The sequence below is a fragment of the Acromyrmex echinatior genome, chromosome 16, assembly GCF_024713525.1.
Source record: "Acromyrmex echinatior isolate Ae372 chromosome 16, ASM2471352v2, whole genome shotgun sequence".
In the NCBI taxonomy this organism is placed as follows: Eukaryota; Metazoa; Arthropoda; class Insecta; order Hymenoptera; family Formicidae; genus Acromyrmex; species Acromyrmex echinatior.
The window spans coordinates 3,163,421-3,188,235 of record NC_141867.1 but is presented as its reverse complement, the minus strand read 5'-3'; the positions used below and the strand labels follow the sequence as shown (position 1 = coordinate 3,188,235).

Genomic DNA, 24,815 nt, shown 5'->3' with positions numbered 1-24,815 from the left:
TTCCAAGAATTTCATGTTATTTTTTCGTCCAAACTACTAATCTGTGGACTATACTACTATTTCGTAAGTACAGATTGCACAACATTTATATGAAGCAAATGTTGTCATAATGTAACTATACAGCTCCATATTAGATTAAAAAATAATAAAGATTTTAATTTTAAAATTTTTTTTACGTTCTCAGCATTCTATCTCACAGACACGTAAATGCGTATACTTTAATTCTGGAAAAGGATTTTCGAATCTATAAAAGAAAAAAAAATAATTATTATACAAAAATTATATAATGATCAGATGATTGACAACTTATTTGTGGAGGGATCATGTTTAATTAATGTTTCCAATCATTTTCAAGTTATTTTGACGTTATCGTAACTTGTTATGCTTGGATTACTCACTAAAGACTTCCCCCAACGTCTTTTCCCCGTCAACGGCGCCGGAAAAGTTCAGAGAACACTTGCAATATATTTCCCGGACAATAGTAAGTCTATATAATCTCAAATCAATGTTCGGAGTTTCATTTCTCATCGATCTGCATTACGCAGTATAGTCTTCCAAGTCTTCAGAAATATGGGTTCCTTTTCAAGTATGTATTTCAAGTATGTATAATAAATGTAATGATATTGTTAATATTTCTTGTATATTTACTTCTAAAAAAAGCATATTAAATCAATATTCTATAAAAATATTGTTGCTTCTTCTCCGCGATGCCGACTATTTCACTGCGCTAACTTAAAAATAATTACAACTTCTATTACATTAAGATGTAAATGTCCACATCATATCTATCAATATAACATTTTATGAAATAAAGATTTATTAATATAAGAATAAATAAAATATATTATAAATCAAAAGTTATGGATAAATGTTATATGATAAACACATTTATGAATACTACATTTATTTTACTGAAAATCACTATAACGTTATTTAAACGATATAGGTGCTGTAAATGTTATTAGTTTAATAATGTTAATTTTGATTGAGAGAGAGAGAGAGAGAGAGAGATAAATGATATAAATATTAAACAAAATTTTTTATTAAAAGCGAACATGAAGTTTATTATTTCAATGATTTTTGCCTTGTCCAAAAAAAATATAAATGTAAGAAATATAAAAAAATCAAATTTTTGTAACTCTAAAATAAAATACTCCTTAAAATAAAAAAAATATGTTTTATATCACAAAAACGTTATTTATATTGAAAATATATCGAAAAATCCAATCGTCAATATATCATATGCAATATATCATATGCATATATATATGTATTTTTAACAAGTATATGTATTTTTATTCACATATTTATTCTATAAAAATTATATTAATAGGATAAACATATTATATACATGGATATTATTATTAGATAGATTAACAAGATAAGAATAATACATAATTCTATCATGAGACTAATTAGATAATATCTTTTTATTAAAAAGAAGAAAGCATAAAGTGTTTAACACAGCAAGAAGAGAAGGAAAATTATTTTTAAATAATACTGTTCCTTTCGTTACACATATCTAAATATTTATATACACAAACGAAAATATATAAGGACGATATGTTTGAAAATCGCGTCAGTCCTCTTTAGAGATGAGCAAATCATTTTTGAATGTTGGTGCCTTGTGAGAAAAATCAATAAAAATTAATAAAAACTATATTACAAAACTATTCAAATGCAGAAATAAATATAAAATCTTTTCATAATTTTTTTTCGTGATGTTATCGATAGATTTAATGACAACAAGACGCAACAAAATGCTGCTGCAATTGACGATTTCGGCGTGAGTATAAGAACACGTATTTCACGATAAACCCTATTACACAATCATATTTTTGAATTATACGGCATGAAGATTATATCGCTATACTGAGGATGCGATTAATATATTTTATCCAGTTCAAGAAATAACATATTGATTAATAGCTTTCAATGCTATTAATAAAGAATAAAAAACAATAGCGAAGCTGTTTATGTAATATTGTTATCTAATCAATAATCTATCTAATAATAAATAAGACAATGAGGATATTTCAAACATCTTACTTGTTAAATAAACGGCTTTTAATCGCATTCTTTAAAATAAAATTGCGCATCATATTACACTATGACAAAATAACATTAGAGATAAAATAATAGAATTTACAATGGCAACTGTTTCATAGTTTTAAAGATTTCGTTTTACATAATCGATATTATTAGTTGAAATTTGTTGTGTTATAAATAATACAATAATATATACATGTAATATAAAAATATGTCAATACATATTATATTTAAATCAAATACATAAATATAAGGCAAACGTCCCAATGACATGTGACATCCCAATGACGTCCCAACTGGACATGTATGTCAGATACTTACACAAAATTTATTATTTTTAATTTCAAATGTTTTTCTGTTACAATATATTTCTGTTACATTGTATTTTAATTGTATTTAAAATTATTTTAAAAAGCATTTGAGATTAGTAATATCATATAAATAAATAAAATTTTCAAATGAATAAAACAAAGAGCATGTGCCACAATGCAAGTTTTTGATAAAGAGATAATTTTTTTCTTGTTTTATATAATTCCTTGTTTTATATAATAATCTTGTTGTTATAAACAATAATAATTATAAACATTTCGGCCTTCTCCAGTACATAAAAACACAATATAAATTTCAAAAATTGTTTACATATTATGTCGTAAAATCAAAACATTAAGAATCAGTTAATTGCAAAGATTTACTTTTAAAAATAGACTTACTTTAAAAATAAGTCAAAAAGATGGTAACACAAAACGTTCGTTAATAATAAAATTTTTTTTTATAATTCGTCAGTGAATTTGGCGAGTTTTTATTATTAAAACTTCAAACGTGTTATTTTTTTATTTAATAGAATCGTAATTCTTATAAGACACAAAATTTTCAGATTCTATTACATTAAAGTAAAATTTTGTATAAATGTTACTATTTATTAATTAAAGTAAAATTTTGTATAAATGTCCAAACATGGGTACATCTTCAGTCATTGAAACGTTTATCTTATATAAATATTATTAGGTGTTGGAATTAATTCGTAGCGTTTTTAATGAAAGAATGTTATTTATTTCACATGAGCATTAAAAAATACATTAATGAAAGTACTTCCCATCACTTGTAAAACGCTACGAATTAATTCCAACACCTAATATAACAAAGATTAGTTAATTTTTTGATATTGTTCTCATATTTATTTTTTCAGTTTACTTATTATGAGTATTAAATGTATAAGTATAGAAGAATTAAAAATACAAGTAAACGAAGGAAAATTGATCGGCGTGATTGTAGATGGTTATAATGTTCGTTACCTTGCTTTTCGTGGAATACCATATGCCAAACCTCCAGTTGGCGAACTTAGATTTAAGGTAAGTGCAATATAATTAATTTTCAATAGGGCAAACAAACAGGAAGACAAACTTTAGCCGATTTTCTTTAAAATTAAAATGAGAAAGAAAAAAGAATCTAATTTTTTTTAAAACGTTGGCTAATTAATTATGGTAGGATAAACTCTACACGATTTAAATACATATTTCTTTAAAAATAAATGTCATGTTAAATATAGAGTGAGTTATCAAAAATGTGTTAAAATTTTTGTAAGAATATTTTCGATAAAAAGGAAGAACAAATGTTTTGTAATGAATATTAATTAATAGCAAATACTTCGTTAACAAACATATATACATATATATTGCTATTAACTAATACACACACACACACACACATATACATAATATTACAAATTTATTTATCGTATTTTTACATATTTTACATATCTAGGATCCGGTACCACCAGAACCATGGTCCGGTTATAGAGATGCATCGAAGTATGGAAACATAGCGATTCAAACGGATTTAAGACAGATAATTATAGGAGATGAAGATTGCCTCTATTTAAATGTGTACACCACAAAAATCGAACTCTCAAAAAAGCGTCCAGTAATGGTATGGATACACGGCGGTGCCTATAGTTCAGGTTCTGGTGATGCTACTATTTATGGTCCTGATTATATCGTGCAGAAAGATGTAATATTGGTTACTCTGAATTATAGATTAGGCGTTATGGGTACGTCATCCATTATTTTAAAGTGTGTTTCTTATACGTTACTCATGTTCGTAAGTTTTTCTCAGAACAATATATTTAGACTTACAGTTTTTTTTATTTTTATATTTTAAGCCATTATTATGTAATGCTATTACAGTCCACCATCAGATTAATAAAAAAAATAATTAAACGAATACACTAAAAATATTACTGAAAATATTAAATAAAAGAATATATTACAAGCAGTTAGAAAGTGGAATCAATCTCAGCCCAAAAAATTTTATGAACAAGGCATATCCATCGTTTGATTTTACAATCGAAGAAGTGCTTTGCTAATAATATTATTAACATTAGTTGATTTAAATGTTTGAATTTTCTATCTACTATGTTTCATATATTGTTTAACTGCCACTAGTATTTTTTTATTATTATGGCAAAATTGCTAAAGTCGAAATGAATGTTTCTAAAAGCAAAAGATTATTTATAGAGAAAACTAGAGAACAGAGAAAACTATTATAATTAATCTATTAATCCTAAAATTAACGCTTTCCTTTCTGTTTGTTTTTTTTATAATCTACTTTTAAGCTAATTCTAGTTTATCTCTTGCCTTTATGGTCAATAAGACAAGAGATAAACCGCAAGAAACAGAAAACGAAAAGCACATTGTATTAGAATTAAAACAGAATTAGTCTTAGATTGAATGAGTCAATCTTATAAGAGAAAGAGTTCATATTTTTTAGGTTTTTTGAACCTCAACGATGAAGTAGCAGCAGGTAATCAAGGTCTGAAAGATGTGGTCTTAGCATTAAAATGGGTTCAAAACAATATATTACAATTTGGTGGAGATCCAGGAAATATTACTATCTTTGGAGGAAGTGCCGGCGGAGCCATCGTACATTGTCTAGCTCTGTCTCCATTAGCTAAAGGTCGATCTAGAATTTTCTTATTACAATAACGTCATGCCTTATCTTCTTTTAAAATGAGAAAAAATGCAAGATTTTACGATATTTATTAAATTATTTTCATTATGACTATATGCCTTGCAGGTTTATTCCACAAAGTGATTTCACAAAGTGGCGTCATTTTAAATCCTTGGGCCTTCAATGAATGGACGGACGTAGGTTTTCGGCTTGTCAAAAAGCTCGGAAAGGAAACATCAGATCCAAAAGTCGCATATGAATTTTTAAAAACGATAGATGCAAAAACACTTATGAGAAATTCACAACGGTCAATTTTCACAGAAACAGTAAGTATCTCAATATTATATAATATTATAATATACATAGATTATATTATAATAGAATTTGATTTGTTACATGTGATGTAGAGAATAAAGTTTTGATATATATGGATAAAATATTTTTATATATTAATTCGATTTATAACATTATCAGGAGAAATTAAGTTTTACCATGTCCCTCTTCACACCTACTCTGGATATTAAGTCATCGAATCCATTTTTTCCTGAACATCCAAGGGAATACATAAGCCGAGGAATTCAAATACCCTTTATTTTAGGATTTAATCGTAATGAAGGGATATTTCTTTTAAAAGGCATTGTTTTCGGAGGTAGTATAAAAATACTATATTTTGCTTTCACTAAATATGTCTTTGTTTCGCTTTTATTTCTTTTGTACTAGGTGTATCTTTCAGTGGTCTGTTAAGAATATTATGATTTTGATATCCACATTTAATAAACACACTACATTTAAAAAGATTTTTATAATAATAATTAGAAATAATGTTGAAATTGATGGCAAACACTAATTAAAATATTCAACGTGTATATTATTCATTTGTATTTAGCGGTAACATATTACATTTCTTAATTAGCATATTTTTATAACAAAAATGTTAGGTTTAACGTGGTATTTTTGAGATATTTTTCATTAATTTCGAAAAGACAATTATTTCTTAGCGAAAGTATCCCTGAAATATTATTTGTTTAGTTTTAGAATATACAATACCCTAAAGTGATCATTTTTTATTAAATATAATCATTTTTTTATTTCAGATATAAACGATAAAGACCTGACAAGACTAAATACTGATTTTAAAAAAGCAATATTACCAAATACATTATCCAGGTTATTTAAAATGGGAATTACTGTCGAGGAACTAAAAACCTTGTATTTTAAAGGAAAAGCAATATCAGAGGAAACTTTGACAAATTTTGCGGATTTCTTAGGAGATCAATTTTTCGTACGTGATATAATGAAAGTATGTGAAATGCAAAAGTCTTTTGGTGGTTACAACTCTACATATTTATATCATTTTGATTATAACAGCAAAACTTTTATGAAAACAATGTTAAACATCAAAGTTGATGAAGGTATAATCACGCTAATTAATCAATAAAACCACATGAAATTATATAAAATATCTTATACATATAAAACAAAACAAATACACTTTTACTATCTATAGTGATGTGTCTCTGAATTTTTATATCAAATTGTGCGTAATTGTACGACAAAATTAATAGATATACAGAGAAATGTAAAAAATTTAGAATTAAGAAAAAATATTTTAAAATGGAAGTAATAAATTTGCAATTTTAAGAATAAATTATTAATAAGTATAACAATATTTTGCAGGAGTGTGCCATGGAGAGGATTTAGGTTTCCTATTTTGCCCAGAGGCAGCAAAAATGTTGAACTTATCACTACCTGAACCTGGTTCAGACAATTACAAAATAGTAAATTACTTCACGCAAATGTGGACGGATTTTGCTAAAACAGGGTACAAAGAATATTTTCTTTACTTTATATAAAACCTTCAAACATGTGTTAATAATTAATTTAAATCAATTTTTAGTAATCCAACGCCTACTACAAATTTATGGTTACCAATATCCGGTCCAAAAAACAAAGGCTATAATTATTTAAATATTGATTTAAATCTGCAAATGAAAACTTTCTGGAAAGAAAAGGCACGCTGGAATTGGGAAAATTGTAAAAAACATTCTGACATTCTATCTACTTAAAATTATATTTTAAAATTTCTTTCATATGTAAATAATAAAATTATAAACGAACGAAGTTATTATATTTATTTTAGTGACAAACAATAAGAGCTTATCAATTTTTAATAAAATTGATATAAATTTGTATTATTAAAAATATTAAAATATTATTATAATATTCCAGTTATAATATCTACTATTAAGAACGAAATATATGTAAATATAATATTTTTTAAATGTAAATAAATGTAATATATTTTTAATTAACAAAAGAGAAAAAAGTGTTATTAAAAATTCTAGAATATAATTCATAACTTAAATTTTATTTTCGTCGGTCACCCCCATGACATTCAACGTGTTTATTCCCGTTTCATTGTCTCTCAACGTATTAATTTTGTCTTATTGTAATAATTTTATTTTAATCAAAAGTTATATGAAATAAAGGAGAATTTGAGGTGAATCGAAGAATATGAAGATTTATATATGTAGATATTAAAATAAAGAAATGTAGAAAAGTTATTTTCTATATATATATATATATATATATGTGTGTGTGTGTGTGTGTGTGTGTGTGTGTGTGTGTGTGTGTGTGTGTGTGTGTGTGTGTGTGTGTGTGTGTGTGTGTGTGTGTGTGTGTGTGTGTGTGTGTACACACATATATATATATATGTATACATATATATATATATATATAGAGAGAGAGAGAGAGAGAGAGAGAGAGAGAAAAGGCCCCTATTATGAAATACCGAGTTCTTTTTGGGTAAATGCTAGAAATCTATGGGCAGAATTTAAAAAAATAATCATTTTGAAAAGAATTTAATAAGTTTTAAGGTAATGTTATGTAAAACGCAAAATACATCAGTATTGCAATTAAAAAACTTTATTTAATGTTTCTAAAATACAAATAAAACACAACCAGTGCGCATACAAAATGAGTGCGATGCATTGTATCTAGCTGACTTGTCTTCAGATAGTTGGAACTAAGCATCGCAGAAACAGGCACTCGATGTTTATTCCGATTGTCCTTTTTATTATTGTACAATAACATTTATACTTTAGCAACGATTCGAAAAAATCTTGCTTTAGTTATAAAAAACTTTTAAAAAATAGTTTCTTACAGGCTCATCTAAGATATGATATTAATTATATATGATTCTTAAGTTATATTATATATGATTCTGAAATATGAAAGATTATTTATCAGTCTTAAAAAACATATATTGGGTAAATATATGTTTATCCAATAAACATATATAGAAATTCGTAGTTTTTCGTAGTGAGATGTAGAGTGACGTTATTTGAAGGTGGAGGATTTCTTGGTTTTTTAAACAAACAATATTACTCTACGTCAATGATTCTAGGGAAATTTATGAAAACATAGGAAAACCATTTGCTTATTTTATAAATGATTAAATGATAGACATGATTTCATTTTTCAAATGTAAAATAAAAATGATTTTTTAAAATAAAGATCATTTGAAATAGAAAATGCAAAATGCTATTTTCATTTTAAATACATATTTAAAATGAAATGATTTTAAATATTACCTAGCCCTGAATATAAGCATGATCAAGAAATTGTGTATTGGTTTGTAAATTAATTTAAGCATTTTCTGTGTTTTAATGTGTAACATTTCGGAAGTCAATCTTTTATTGAAATTTCTTTCTCTGTCCAGTATCTGCACATTATCCCAATCAAATTCATGATTATGTTGTAACCTATGGTTTGTAATCATTGAGCTAACTGAGGTTTCTCTACCGATGTGATTGCAATGTTTAGATATTGTTGTCTTGATTTGCCTGCTTGTTTGTTCCACGTACGAAGCTTCACAATTTTTGCAAGCAATCTTATATATCACATTAGTTTGTACACGATTGATAACGGATCTTTGTGAACTCTAATTAAAAACCTCGCATTTTGTTAACACTGTCTTTGATATTGTATTATTGATTATTTTCTTAAATTTATCAGATATTTTATTGATATATACGGAATAATAAACCAAAGCAATTTTTTGTTAGTATTTATAATTTGTCTCTTCTTTGTGATGTCTTTATTATTTATATGATATTTGAGTCTCTGTGAAATAGTTCTAAAAATAAATTTTAATGGGTAATCATTATATTTAGTAGAATTTTTATAATCAATTCAAAATTATAAATAATCTCAAACTTATAAACAAAATATGATAACACTACCCGGGGAAAAATGTTATATAAATAATGGACATATTTTATATATAATTATATGTAATCGTATATAAAATATGTCAATTTTTTATATCCTAATTATACATAATTTTATATAATTACATATAATTATATATAAAATATTTTTTCCCAGATATAATGATAACTTTTTGTAAGTTAGTAACTTAAATTTTTATAATGACGCGAACTTCCAGATCTAAGATCAGCTATTTTTAATAGTATCTCGTCGGTGTCGAGAGCAATTCTCGTGAATAGTAACGTTCCATTCCATATTATCGAGTCCATTCAAAATTACCGCGGTGCAAATGTTTAAATGGCTGCGTCTATCATTTGCGTAGAGTCGTACAAAATTTGTCTCAAAAACGAACACACCTAAATTTCTTCCATCATGATTTTACGCGCGGTATATCCTGTTCTGTCCACGTCAGTTTACACGTTTTTCTAAGGACGTGATTCGAGAACGGCGGTTTGCTCGAAATCTCATAGTAGTCGATGAACGAAACGTTCACGCAGATGACAAGCTATCTAGACATTTCCTAGCGTAAACAAGGTATTCATTACGATCTCGCAGAATTAATTTAGATCGTGCCGAGTGTACAAAACAGCACATAAGCAATCGACGATATCCTTCGAGCCTATCGACTAACGTGTACGTTGTTTTCTTTTTTCTGAATAGTGTAACGAAGATGCATTGGACACTGTTCGCGCTGATAATCGGATCGTTTGGATCCAAATACATCCTCGTCCAGGCGCAAAGAGTCGCACCGGGAGTACCGCCTCAGCATTATCAGCAGGTAATTCGCTTTTCTCAATCAATTGGTGAACATATGTTTAGCGGTGCTTCCTGATACCACATGACGTGGAAGTCGATTCCAAACAAGGCATAAAGTCGGTATAATTGATTTTATCTATTAGTAAATAAACATTAAGTTAATTATTAGTCCATGTGTTTTTGACATCCAAATATAGAGTGGAATTGTAATAACCTAAATCCTTATGTGAAAATATTTAACATGATTCATAAAATAAACAGCTGTTATCTAGTATTATAGTAGTTTGTACATACACATTGTATTATTTACTTTTTATTTATACATTATTTTATAATTATTTTTCTGTTTTAGAATGTTCAAATACCGCAACATGCACAACATGTACCACAGCAACAGGTAGGTTCATATTTATATTATCTGTGTATGTGAAACTATCATTTTCAATCACTGTAATTTATGTTTGGTTTTCTCTTCAATACGTATATGAATCAGGATCAGGTATAGAGTCTAATAGTATCTAATTGAGTAACATTCTGTTTAAGTATCAAGTACCAGTACAGCAGCAGGTTCCTATGCAACAGCAAGTACCGATGCAACAAGTACCTGTACAACAACAGGTACCTATGCAACAGCAAATACCTGTACAGCAGCAAGTACCCATTCAACAAGTGCCTGGTCATCAATCTCATCAACCACATGGGCATGGTCATCAAGGGCCACCTCAGTTACTTAACACTGCCAATATAGAGCATGAAAAACAGTAGGTATTTGGATACGTAAAAATTTATTTTAGCTCTATATATATATATATATATATATAAAATATAAAGTATGTATAATATATAATAATTACTATTAGATATAACAATAATTATGTAATGATAGCATTTCTTTTCTTTTAGACACATTGCTGAGCATGCTGATGTTCCAATAGATACAAGCAAAATGACAGACCAAGAGCTGCAGTTTCACTATTTCAAAATGCATGATGCAGATAATAACAACAAGTTAGACGGTTGTGAGCTGATCAAGTCTCTTATACATTGGCATGGTATGAACTAAGTCCATCTCTCTCTCTCTCTCTCTCTCTCTCTCTCTCTCTCTCTCTCTCTCTCTCTCTCTCTCTTTTGTTGTATATTTTTTCTCATATAATCAAATTTTTAAATATTTCCTTTGCATCCATAGAACAAGGTGGCTCGGAATCCAGTGTGCAAGGCGATAAATTGTTCAAAGATGAAGAATTAGTGCAGTTGATAGATCCAATACTTAGCATGGATGATAGTAACAACGATGGTTATATCGATTATCCGGAATTTATTCGAGCTCAACAGAACGCCGCAGCTAATGCACGTACATAAATTTTGATGAACCAAACTCTACGAACTGCGAATCCTTAAAAAGGATTTTGTAAAACCGAAGGAATGCAGGGATTGTTGGATTTTCATTATGACTATTTAATGATGCATTATTGACTCATCATTTATTCTATATATATATAATGAATCGATATTTGCGATAATGCATCCTTTATCGACTTAATTATAAATTATAAATAAGAAAATAGATGAACACACAAAAAAAGGGAGAATTTTTTTTTATATTAGTGTTATACATATATTATAGGCAATAGAAATTGAAACAATTGTATAATTGAAAATAATATTGTACAATTAAAAATATAATTGAGGAGTACAAAATTCCTCTTAGTTATTTACGTTAAATGAGATTAATTTGAACAATGACAATATTTACTCTGCGCATCATTATTGTTCAAGATGGTTAATGTTCTATCGTTATTAAACTCGATTTTTTAATACACCAGAAGACTATTTTTAAATGAGAATATTTTATAGAATATCTCTAACTCTGTTAATAAATAAAATGGCCATTTATCAGTTTTTTCATTGTTGAATATATGAAATAATAATTTGCAGAATAATATTTATATTAAGATAATAAATGTTTCGTCTTCTGATGAATATTTAGGAATAATACTGATAAGACAAAAATAATAATAATGCATAAATGTACTTTTATCTAGTGTCAATTATCTAGTATTAATTGACAAAATTGTTTATAATTCTGTTAATTATGTTATATTCTAAAACTTTGGCAAGAGATTTTTATTACAAAAAAATATTTAGATAATTTATAAATATACTGTATATATAGAAAACTCAGTAATAATAATAATTCATAAATTTATTGATTTTTACATTTCTATATCAAAATGCTATCAATAATCACAAAAATACTTACAATTTTATATAATGTGAATAAGCATGAGAACAAAATTTTATCTTTACAGATTAACATATATATGTGTATGTATATCTGTTCACAAATTTTAATAATTTAATCATGGAAATACAACGTGATACGAAAATTTGATAAATATGCATTAAATGACTAGATTGCAATAATACATTAAAATGACTAGATTGCAATTAATTGTTTATAAACAACTTATATTCACTTATAAATACATTCCGTTAACTAAATAATCAGCATCATGTGCAAAAGGTCCGTGTCCGCATCTTGCTCGTCGTTTTACTACTCTTAATCGGCAAACAATTAAAGCAGCTGTGATCGCGGTCGCGATAAGTCCCAATGACAACGACACCACGGCACCTTTGGGCCTTAAAACGTCATTTTCAATTATTTGAAGATGCTCCGCAATAATGTCCGATTTTTCGCGTGTCTTTGCATGCTCTTCGATTACGATCACAGTTTTATGATCTGAAAGAATAAATCTTATTATAACAGAAATAGATAAATGCATTGTACAAGATATTCAAAGTCTATTTAAAACTTTAGAATGCATAATAATTGTTATAGCATTTGAGTCCACACATTAACAAAGACTAATTTTTCTATGATTTATTTGCAAATATAAAAGATAGAGATAAGCTATTATTAAAAATAGATTTGTACATTTACCTTTTGATTCTTTTGCACGATTATGTTTAGTAATTTCATTTGCTGATAAAGTTGGTTTTTCAGTGACTTTTTTACTCATCTTTACATGTGTCGAATATGTATTGGTTTTTTCTTTCTTTATAGGTTCTTTATTTTCATTTGTCAATTCATTTTTATGTTCCTCCGAAGTCTATTAATGAAAAATTATTCGCATAATTTTTCAAGATTCTATAATAATTTCAATTGTGCCGAAAGACGTACTTACATCACAAGTGGGCGTCGTCATAATTGGAAGATTTTCTACAGCTTGCTTAGGTTGAGAATTTGGTGCAACAGATGGTGCAAATTGCACGGGATTTTCGTGCCAAACTGGCACCTTATTTGACGATGGAAAATGTGGAGAATACGGATGTTTAGATTCCATATATAGTTCTCTAATAAAATTGTAAATTAATCAAGAAATAGAGTCTATCTGTTAGTTTAATATAATAATCAAAAGAAATTATAACAGTTTAGATTACCTATTCGCTTCATTATTTTCTATAACGCTCGAGCCTTTGTGATTAAATATGTGTGGTTGTTCTAAAAATTTACAATATACAAATTTACACACTCCAATCACAAATACGTGTGGCAGAATAATTAATATTTTTTTACGTACGTTCGTAGGGATTTATATGTTGTTCGTGAACAGTATTAGCAGGAACATAAGAATCCTTGTTTTGTTCATACAAAGGCTGATAATCCCATTGGTATCCTGACGATCCGTAATTCTTATGTATTTGCATCTGCGGCACCTCTACCGGTTGGCCAGGATATAAAATATTTTGCGGCTGCGGCATTTGATGGGCCAGATTCGATATATCCCAAGGTTTAGGATTAATCTCCGGCCCAGGATAGAACGGAGGCAGAGGCTTACGCTGACTGACTATTTGCTGATATCGGAGCATATCGGCAGGCGGATGTGGCATCTGTATTATTGGAGGAACTGTCGGTTTCTCCGTGGGACATACAAGATCTGCCGCTTCATCGGAACCATCTGCACACTGCGGAATACCGTCGCAAACATTGTATATAGCTATGCAATCTCCGGATGTACGGCACTCGTATTGATTTCTGGTACAAGCTGTTATTAAAGAAAAATTTATATTATGTATTGATCTAGAAATTCTTCGGCTTTTTATAACTCACATTGATGAATAAACATACCTGGCTTGACTGGTATTGGCGTAGTTACTATTACTTTTGATATTTGTGTGATTACAGGTTTAACAGGTGTTTCCGTAAATCCATAATCCGACGTTATCTCATTGCTTTTCCTAAGACACAAAATATAATTAATCACGAAATCGATGCAGAAAATAAAGCATTGAAGATAAATACCTAAGGGATTTTAACTCGTGTTCCTGCTGAGATATTCTAACTTCCTCTTCCACTTGTACATTCTGTATGGGATAACTCGTGCGCACAGCGCTTGTATAATTGGCATGCCTTGTAAATTTGCACTTGAAGTCATGTAATGGACCACACTGGAAAAGATAGCAGCTACTCGGTTTCTGTAAAACAAAACAACGAGATGAATTAGTTGATCTAATGATAAATCCTAGCTGTAGTAAAGCAAGTTAAATGGAATATAAGAATCATTGTCCACACACTGCATATGTACATAACATTGTGTTGAATGTGCATGTCTTACCTTTTCTTCGAAGATGAATACATCGCAACGTTCGGTCTCGCAACAGTATTTCAGACAATCCAATCTGGAGTCGACGTCCAGGACATTCAAGTACTTGGCACCCATATCGCGGGAGTCCTGGGTCCTAATAATTTTGTCCTTGTGAATGTCGAAGCTCTCGAGGCACATCTGATAGTCGTTCGTGCCGCCATGCCTCTTCTCGTTAGCTCGGATCATGTTATCGCCGTAAGCACGATGCAGAATCGCAATGACGAAAATCAAGGGAACGACCTGACGCGCTCCGTCAAACATCGTTCCAGCTTATGCATCAATGCATCACCATGCATCACACTGGATTAGACTCTGGAGCAGACTGGAGCATGGTGGAAGAATCCCTTCCACAATGAACTGGAGTATCCAAGTTGCGCGCGCTGGCCGCTGTTCCACTATAGTTCCGTCCATATCACGATCGATAGTCGAATCTTTCTCAGACGACAAATTCAATGCGTCTTTTCCACCTTTCGTGACTTCAAACATCAAAATATACGTATAGATCTACCTGGAATTCCTTCTTTATTTTTTTTTATTCTTTGTCTCCGTGTAAATTAAATTTTTTTGTCTCCTCTAATTAAATTTCTTCAGAACGAGATTATCAATTATTAATTAAATTACCGAAGTCGTGCATAGCGTACTCGTGGCGTCTATACCGGTTAATACCGATGGAATGTCATCAAATGTCACGAGAATTTAAATTGTAATTGCAACGCAATAATTTTTGTAGAAACATATGAGATATAATCGCATAATAACACTATCTAATAAATTCAAAATATAAACAGAATCTTTCTACCAACTTCGATTTAATTATATAATTCTTTGAGTTAGAAAAAAATGCAAAGTTAGTTAAACCAAGATTAAAATTAAACTGTAATGATAGAAAATGGACATTATAGGTCGAAGGATATATTTTTAAAGTATTACTCCCTTTTTATTACACAGAAAATGAAAATTATATAAGAACATTTATTCTACATGTGCCTTTACTTAAAATCAAATTATTAATACAGTATAATGAAGTGAATCTTTAAAAACCTATCTAAATTATTTTATGGATCGCCCGTGATTATCGAAACAAAAAATTTTTTACCGCGATTGTAACGATAATTTGGAGCGATTAACATTAGATTTGTTCATATTGCTTGAAATCATCTGTATTCAGATGTTGTAAAGAGAGAAAAACGAAGATATTTATAATTATAAGATATTATAATTAAGTATAAAAAGTACAAGCAGAGAGAAATCTAAGAAAGGACATAAGGGACATAATCTTTTTCCTATAACCGTAAAATGTTTCCGCATATTACTGTGCCCTCCGAAGAAGTAGATGCGCAAACTACACTTCCGAAAATTTATGAAAATAAATCGCTAAAATCATTGAAATCTCTATTAATTTTATAGATTTATTTTAGCGATTTCAGCGATTTAATTTCATCAGGAGCCTGATTTATTTCCATATAAAGACCATATATAATTCGTTATAAATATACTTTATAAATACTTTCTAAAAATATCAAAATATACATAAATATTGTTTAATAATTTTTATATATTTATAAAACTGGTGAAAATTAATCCAGAACACAAATGACCAACGTATATATAGTAAGGGCATCCAAAACTAAAATGTGTACTAAGGATTGAATAAAGTTATTTAAAGTATATATTTTAAATTAAAAATATAAAAGAGTTATTTACAATAATATTTATTATTTAATAACTACATTTCTGACTTATTTCTTATTAGCGTTTTAAATAAGTTTTTCGAATCTAATATATATATATTTTTTAAATAAGTCGTATCAGTTTTTTTATTCCTACGAAATATATTATAAATATTTTATATTTTAAATAAGTTTCTGAAACTTATTTTATATTTTTTATTTTAAGTAAGTCATAACAGTTATTTTACTGAATCATGATCGACATTATATAACTAAGTTTAAAAAATTGTTGAAATACAGAAAAATTTGCAGTAGTGTCATAAATTAATTTTTTAGCTGAAAAATTAAATAATGATTAACAAGATATTTAATACTTTTAACCAAAGCAGTATTGAGCGCAAATTGTTTTGCAATACACATTAAGAAAATTTGCAGATATCTTTATAAAGGATATATAGAATATTATCAATCTTTGTTTAAGTATAAATCATTTAAAAGTAATGAAAATTGAGACATAATGTATCGTTAGAATATCAAAAATACCTCACACACATGCACGAATAATTATCAATTACAATTGTAAAAAGAACCGCGAAAATAATATAAGATTAAACTAGTGCCAGATATGCCACAAAGCAAAGTGCAAAATGTACGTTGATACCCATTTGTAAAAATCATGTAAAATATGAATAAATGAATAAACCGTGAATATTTTTCATACACAATAGTAAGATAGCTAAACGACGAGGAGTGGGGGAGCATGCCGCTCGGCGTAGTTGACATACGTCATCACTTCAACATTCGCTCGGTGACCTCGGAGCGAGATACACGTCGTACGAAACGTTCCGCGTGTCGCATTAATCCACGAAAATTATATATCTAACGCGAATTGATACGAATGCTCATAATTTGCGAATCGTGAACGCGCGATTGCCATTTGTATATAATTATATTATCACACGCTCGAAATAGGCGTCGAAATATATTTAGAAATTAACGAAATAAACGAATTATCACGTTTAAACCGGTACTTTTACTTTTACTTAATGATCACATCGATGGCTTTAATACCATTCTCTATTTTCGGATCGAAAGCATACGGGGCAAACATTTAGATTTATTAAATTACCGGATTACGATTTAAAAGTAACGAACAGCTAAAATGCGTCAATCTTTTGTTAAAAATTGCGCGGATTTCGTGTAAAAATAAGTTATTATAAACTAATTGCTTATTGTAACACAATTTTAAATATCGAAGATATAGATAAGTGTGCGTAACGAATCCAAGAAATAAAGCAAAGATCGTGTGCAATAAAACCTATTTATCGAAGAATCTTAAAAACGTAACGATTAAATTATTTTACTGATTTTGTAATATGCGTTAATATTTCGACAGTTAGATGATCGGCGCGCAACCTTGGGAATTGTTTTGATGAGGAAGGGCGGGCGAGCGGCGTGACACGTATATGCGAAGTTATCATACGCAGCATTCCATTACCGAAGCTCGTACAAGCAGGTCGCGTACCGCTCTTCTTTACATTTCTTTTTCAAATCACGACAAATGCTAGGTAATATGAAACATTATACTTTATGAATACTCACAGATTACTAGCACGTATTTCAATTAACATTCATAAAAGAATCGAGATGGAAAAATAAAATTTATTACTATTTCGGAATAAATACGGACAACAATTATTTTTGTTAAATGTAACATTTTTGTCTCGCTTGAGTACAACTTGATTATTCTTCGAACGGTATCACACGATTATAAAAAAGCTACGTTAACACCCTCATGCAAATAACGCGATTCCTACTTCAACAATTAATATAATTTGCGTAATTAACAATTTAATTAATTTTGCATAAATTACATTTTTCGTGATATGATAAAAAATTGAATGTAACTTAAAACTGTTTGTCGATAGTGAAAGAAATATTCTTTTTTTTTTTAATAATCTCTAGCCTATTCCAGTGACTCTAATTATATCTTAGAAACATCGTAATAAGAGATTCAACCCTTTTAATAAACTGAATTTATTCCGCAATGGTGACAAATTGACGTGTAATTGATATTCATTTCTAAAATTCAACCGATAATTGTGTAGAAATATAGATAATAGCTGTATATTAAATTTTTCAGATGATATTATCCCTCTCACGGGTACACCTTGACGTGGTGAGAGGGCTCAGTACCCAGAGGATATTTACACGAAAAGAACGGTTTTTCTCAAGTTTCTAAAAATTTTCGGATAATATCTAGATGAATATCTAGATAAATTTTTAGATATTGAGTGAAATCATTCTCTTCGTGTAAAAATCCAACGGGGAAGCTAACGTACCCTCGTCCGCCGATTAAATTGAAAGTGAACGAACCGCAGCCGGTTCGTCGCGTCGCGCGTTTGCTTCGGGAGTGCCGTCAAAGTTATCGGACTAATGGACTTTTAACAAAACCCATTCGAATGGCATTCTAGTTCGACGATGGAATTACATCTTCGACGTTTCGACAGGAAAGCGGAACTCTCATTGGGACGTTGCTTAAGTGGTCACGGTCACTGCAATGCTCTCACGCCAAGTGCCCGGGCACGAGGTGATGCCGGCCGCGTAATGTCACACGCTTCGTCATGGTGTTGTGTTCGCGCGGTTAGCAACTACGTGTTGCTGTCGGCTGATTGAGGAACACGCTCTGTCTGCCGACAAACGGTTCGGCCCTTAGCGGTAAGAAACAATCGATTGGCTCGGATTCGTCTCTGGACGTGTATTCTGTTATCCGAATTATGCAGTTGTTATGAGCACATAACGATTGCATAACGAGTTACAGAATTCTGCCCTGGTGGGTCGCTCAAAAAGGAGTTGTACAACTCTGGTCAGGGCGCTCATTTCTCTGCGTTTATCTATCAGCATCTAAATGATTCACGCGTTTAATATGATTCAGTCAGAGCCTAGCTCTAGTAGTCTTGTAAAAGGCTAGCTCGTGACGAGGGGTTGGAACCCATTTCTTGAATTGTCTAGATTGTTAGACAATCGGCGATGGTACCAACTTTACTCTTATTAGAGGAGCTTGTCACGTCTACCAGTCTCTTGGCATCGCTCGTGGTACAGCACCACTTGTGTCCCACTAGAACTAGCAGTTAGGGCGTATGACTGAGTCAATGTTAAATGTGATGTAAGGCGTAAACCAGAGGTGACGGACTCGATACGATCGATTTCGTCTTCTTTCGTGTGGGGCTTAACCCTTGTTTGGCGTTTACCGTGTGTTTTGCAAGTACTCGTCGACTTGTGGTGTTAATTCCACCGATCGAAATAGCAATCCTGTCATGGGTTTTGTAAACGTGGAGTGCCGCAGTGTCGCGCGAAAGACTTTATAAATGAATAGTCCGCGCGCGTTTATAGTGTATTATTCGCGAGTGTTTTTTACGCGAGTGTCCTGTGCGAGAGGATGTCAACCCGATTCTGAGAGGAGGAAGAGGTCTAGGAGAAGCATCGGGCACCGGCGGAGCAACCTTGCGGTAAATATCATTTTTTACTTATGTAAAATCAGTTTAAAATCAATCTTTCTTCTATTTATTCTGGAGTCGTTTTATGTTACAATGATTTAAAAATGATAGTTAGAAAAAGGATTATTTTGAAATTATTTTGAAATTTCATATATACGAATTTTTAAGATCTGTTTTAAAAAACGTATAATTATTTTATAAACATAATCTAACTCAATGATGAATTGAAAAATTCGATGCTTATAAAAATTATACATTTTGAAAATTATAATGATTATTTTAAAAGAACTTTGCGTTTTTTTTTAAATATTGTTTGTGTTCTTTATAGTTAGTTATAATTTATATTTTATATTTTTATGTTACAGAATCATCGTAGCGACGTTGCAGATTTAACTCCGCTGTTGCGCGTCGGGTCGGTGAGTGACGAATTAATATTTTTATTGAGGTAACGGATGTGTGATAATTTTATTAATGTATTATACTCGTATATATCTATAAATGCATATATGCATTAATTTAACGAAAATATACGGATAAATATATAGCATACATCCGTTAATCTTAAAATGGATAAGTTAGAACAGATTAGGATAAACTTAATCCTGGATACCTTCTTATTGTTGAATATATTGTGCATGCACTGTTTTTATAATGTCACGTTACACACACCCAGTTTGAGTTATTTCTACACTGAAAGAAAAGATTGGCTGCTGCAGCAAATTAGATGATAAAATATGGCACAGCATTTTTTAATTGGCTACAACAGCAATTTTTGCTTGCTGCAACCAATTTTTGTGCAATGTCGCAATGTCAGTATAGGATTTCGATTAATTAATGCAACCAAAAATTCGCTGCTGTAGCCGATTAAGAATGCTATGCTGTATTTTATCATTTAATTTGCTGTAGCTACCAATCTTTTCTTTCAATGTAATTATTCCTATATGTTGCCACTGCTCTTACACAACATCTCGTTAATTTAATTATAAGAATAAAGTAAAACTATTTATCTCAGGAAGATTATTTCATTTAGCTCAAATTTTATTTATTAATTGTAAATTTATACGTTAATGTATACGTAAACGCTTTGATACGAAGTAACTCAAGCTCGGTTTTACTAAGTAATTTAAGCTCAAAAATATAATAAAAAATAGGTTGTTTCTATGTCATGTTTTATGCAATATTAAATTACTCGGGGAAAAAATATTTTATATATAATTATGTAAAATTATATAAAATTATATATAATTTTATATATTTGTATATACATATTTTATACATAATTATATATAAAATTATACATATATACAATTATAATATATACAATTATATACAATTATATATAAAATATGTTCATTTATATAATAAAATGAAAAGTAATAAAAGTTCACATGAGACTAATGTCCATTTATATACAATTATATAAAATTATACATATTTTTATATAATTTTATATAATTATATATAAAATACTCTTTCCTGGGAATACATCCTGACATACTTGGAAATAAAAATAAAAAAGAATAAAATATTCGTTTTTAAAATATATGAAATACATAAAATAAAAACATATAAAGTTTATATAAAATAGTAGAATGAACGAAATTGTTATCTATAAATATTATAACATGGAAAAGCGTTTGTTACTGTGTAACAAACAAATATTATTTTATTAATTTTCCTATCTACCCTATTCCCAAATATTCATTCAGGATTAAGTTTTATACAAGTTGGTGCAGAAAAGCAGAAAAGCTACATACACATGTAGATGTATGTATAATGTGTACTATTTTTTTTAAATTCCTTCTATTGTTTTATACTTATTTTGTTGCATTGTTACTAATGAAATAACAATGAAAATTCTGATGTAACGCATATAATATCGATCTCGCTTTTATATAAGAGATATTTTATGGTTATTAATTATTATTGTTTATTTCAATGCACTGACTGTAGCCTGATCTTTTATCATTTATCCATATGTAGTAACTGGATTTTATACCAGTTAAAGTAGTAACATGATGTAAGATCCAAAATACATTTTATACCAAGAAATAGAAGAATTTTATCCCATAATTATTTTAAAATCGCGTTTAAGATTTTGCATATTTAAAATATTTAATTTTTTTGATATAATAAATCATACAAAAAATTATTCTAATAGTATACAAAATACAATAAGGATATATTTATTGACGTGAGGAAAAATTATTCCTTTCGGATCTTACATCGTCCATCTGAATTTTTCATCTCCGCATGCTTTGAGATGAGATTCAGCAACGAATCGTTCGAATCGTTAAAAATACGTACATGCACCTTTTGGAATTTTGTTGGATAGTAATCGATTTAGCAATTTTCTCTCATTTACTTTTACATTAAAGTTTTGTTGATTACATTATAAAGTTTATATATAAAGAAATTTAATTCAGTTTCATAATATTCGAAACTCTTGAAATCAAAGCATTGTTGTCGTGTAGATTTTTCAATTAAAATTTTGTTTTAATCGAGTAGTTATATTTTTAATTTTTTAATAAATGCGAATAAACAATAATAATCGCGACATTTATTCGCGATTATATAATAAAGGAATTATTATTATTATAATTATTATTGATAATTATCCATATTAATATTTAGTTCATTTCATTAATATTTGCCCCTTCGCGACGCGTTCGTGTTTCGCGCATCGAAAGCGTAAAATCTTTACGCTTATTGCCGGCGATGTTAGCCGGCAGCAAAAAGGAGTATTTCTCCTTGTTCGATTTCTGGAATATGAAACCAGAATATTGGCCAGGAACAACGAAAGGTGAGATCAAACTGGCCAGAAGAAAGAAGAGGATCTGTATATAAGGTAGGTTGGTGTGTAACACCAATCTAAATTTTTAAAAGGTAAATTGGAATATATTCGGGAGGGTAACTTACTCGCAAATTGCGAGTTCTTATATTTTTTGAATTATGGCTTATTTAAAACATAAAAAAACAACAAACAGAGCTAATGAGAGTCAGCACAGATAATCAAGCGCAAGATTTTTGTAGATTTTTTTTAATCTACACAAATTGCGCTTGATTATCTGCGCTGACTCTCATTAGTCCTTTATATTTGTTAATTTTTTTTGTATTTTAGATATTGAAAGCCTGTTTTAATTATTACTCTTTATTACTTATTTATTATTAGTACATTGAAAATAAGGATTTGCTGTTACATCAAATTAGATGGTAAAATATAGCGTAGCATTTTGAATTGATTGCAGCAGCCAATTTTAGTATCAATCTATCGAAATCCTATACTGACATTGCGAACCAAAAATTTGCTGCTGCAACTAAAAATTGGCTGCTATAGCCAATTAAAAATGCTCTTCCATATTTTACCATCTAATTTGCTGCAGCAGCCAATTTTCTTTTTATCAGTGTATGATCGCCATTAATATAATCGCGATTCATCCCACTGAATTTATCAGCGATAGAACATTATTAGACATTGATTATATTCAGCGAAGAAAGTAACTTTGCAATCGTCGTAAAATTCTTTAACATGATTGAGGTTTAGACATTTAAAATCCATAAACAACCAAAGCAAGAAACAATCGTATTAAAGAATTTTACAACAATTGAAAAGCTACTTTCTCTGATAAAATTCTCTGCAGTCATTAACGTAATATATTCGCGGTTATTGCTCATTTATGAATTAATATAGGTAAACACTGGTGGAAATAAGTATATCCGAATAGGCAAATAAATAAAAATACGGGTAGGTAGGATAATAAGTATGAATAGGTAGGAATGGTGTAGGTAGGACGATAAGTATAGACAGGCAGAAATAAATACATCATATGTACGTACTTGATAATTGGAAAGGAGGAATTAAAAATTGAATAAAATTTTTAATTATAATTTTAAGTTTTATTTAATTAGGGAAGATTGAAGTCAAAAGTAACAAGGGTAAGTTGTAACACTTACTTTTGATCCCAGTTTCTCCTATCAGAGCATCCCGTTCCAATTATCAAATAAAAATAAAAATAAAATTAATTAATTTCAAATTTTATTGATTTTTCAGCTACCTGAAATTAAATCATTTTTTTGTAAAATACTGTACGCGTCTAAATTATGTAATGCGTTATATTGTATATTATATATTGTATATTGTAATTAATTGTATTGTAAATAAATGTATGTACTTATAATTTCAAGTATGTATTGTAAAATTTATTGTAAACTATGTCCAGATAAATGTTATCATATATACTTACTTTTGTAATTTGCCAACGATTACTAATAAGTTATTCATTTACTATATAATATATATTAAATATATACATATATCCGTATTGAATATGAATTAATACCGATAGCATTTATTTTGTCATAGTGAACCAAATTGTTGCATAATTTAAATGTAAATTATACGAAATCGGCGAAACATATAATAACAAAAATTGTTTATTAATTTAATAAATTTAATAAATATTCAATTAAAAAAATTTTTTTTTATTGGATTTTATCTTGAATTAAGAAGTCATTAATAATTTTAAGTAACTTCTAATTAAAATTTTTATGTTAAAATAATCGTCAATTTTTCTTCGGATTTATTAGTATACAAATTTATTAAATAAGTGTCATGAAGATTGGAGCTTTAACTGAGCCAAATATTAATCAAATATTAAATATTAACTTTTTGACATTTACATTTTTAATACAATATTATAGAAGTACAAGTATATTTTAGTGATAAATTTATTATATGCAAAGGCCTTATCGCTATCCTTCGCGTCAATATATGTCAATAACTGCGTGTTTTGTACCGATGGAAAGTCGAAATTATTTTCATCATGGAGAGTTACTCCTCGTCGCTTTTCGCGAAGTCCATTCGCGAAGTCCATTCGCGAAGTCTAGTTTGATGTCTCTTCGGAGATTCTTATACAGGATCAGAATTAATCAGAGTTTTTCTCGTCTACAGTTACTGGAAGTGATAATTTTATTAATCA

General features: G+C 29.1%; 3 protein-coding genes and 1 long non-coding RNA gene across 6 annotated transcripts; 3 read left to right on the top strand and 1 right to left on the bottom strand.

Moving 5' to 3' along the window:
- The first annotated feature begins 446 nt into the window (after positions 1–446).
- Positions 447–7,112, top strand: LOC105153511 (juvenile hormone esterase). Of its 3 annotated transcripts, none has more exons than XM_011068410.2 (10): positions 447–586; positions 1,735–1,786; positions 3,236–3,398; positions 3,811–4,096; positions 4,816–5,001; positions 5,122–5,321; positions 5,470–5,644; positions 6,090–6,407; positions 6,673–6,817; positions 6,893–7,112. In XM_011068410.2, the coding sequence occupies exons 1-10, from the start codon at positions 571–573 to the stop codon at positions 7,059–7,061; spliced, it is 1,710 nt and encodes a 569-aa protein (XP_011066712.1). In that variant the 5' UTR covers positions 447–570; the 3' UTR covers positions 7,062–7,112. The 3 variants fall into 3 exon arrangements, with proteins under 3 accessions (XP_011066712.1, XP_011066713.1, XP_087270656.1); XM_011068411.2 differs by having other exon boundaries at positions 520–599; XM_087414530.1 differs by lacking the exon at positions 1,735–1,786 and having other exon boundaries at positions 523–586.
- A 2,507-nt stretch (positions 7,113–9,619) lies between these two features.
- LOC105153512 (multiple coagulation factor deficiency protein 2 homolog) lies at positions 9,620–11,922 on the top strand. Its single transcript, XM_011068413.2, has 6 exons — positions 9,620–9,801; positions 9,928–10,045; positions 10,376–10,420; positions 10,567–10,784; positions 10,927–11,075; positions 11,210–11,922. The coding sequence occupies exons 2-6, from the start codon at positions 9,938–9,940 to the stop codon at positions 11,380–11,382; spliced, it is 693 nt and encodes a 230-aa protein (XP_011066715.1). The 5' UTR covers positions 9,620–9,801; positions 9,928–9,937; the 3' UTR covers positions 11,383–11,922.
- Positions 11,923–12,207: 285 nt separating this feature from the next.
- Positions 12,208–15,053, bottom strand: LOC105153513 (Low-density lipoprotein receptor-related protein 11). The gene is made up of 8 exons (XM_011068414.2): positions 14,640–15,053; positions 14,327–14,499; positions 14,153–14,262; positions 13,605–14,069; positions 13,465–13,525; positions 13,209–13,377; positions 12,965–13,133; positions 12,208–12,763 (listed from the first exon to the last, which is right to left on the bottom strand). Exons 1-8 carry the CDS (start codon positions 14,928–14,930, stop codon positions 12,501–12,503), a joined length of 1,701 nt encoding a protein of 566 aa, XP_011066716.2. The 5' UTR covers positions 14,931–15,053; the 3' UTR covers positions 12,208–12,500.
- A 3,296-nt stretch (positions 15,054–18,349) lies between these two features.
- Positions 18,350–21,362, top strand: LOC147907054 (uncharacterized). The gene is made up of 2 exons (XR_015547807.1): positions 18,350–19,848; positions 20,202–21,362. It is a non-coding gene; the product is annotated as an uncharacterized LOC147907054 (long non-coding RNA).
- The last annotated feature ends 3,453 nt before the right edge of the window (positions 21,363–24,815 follow it).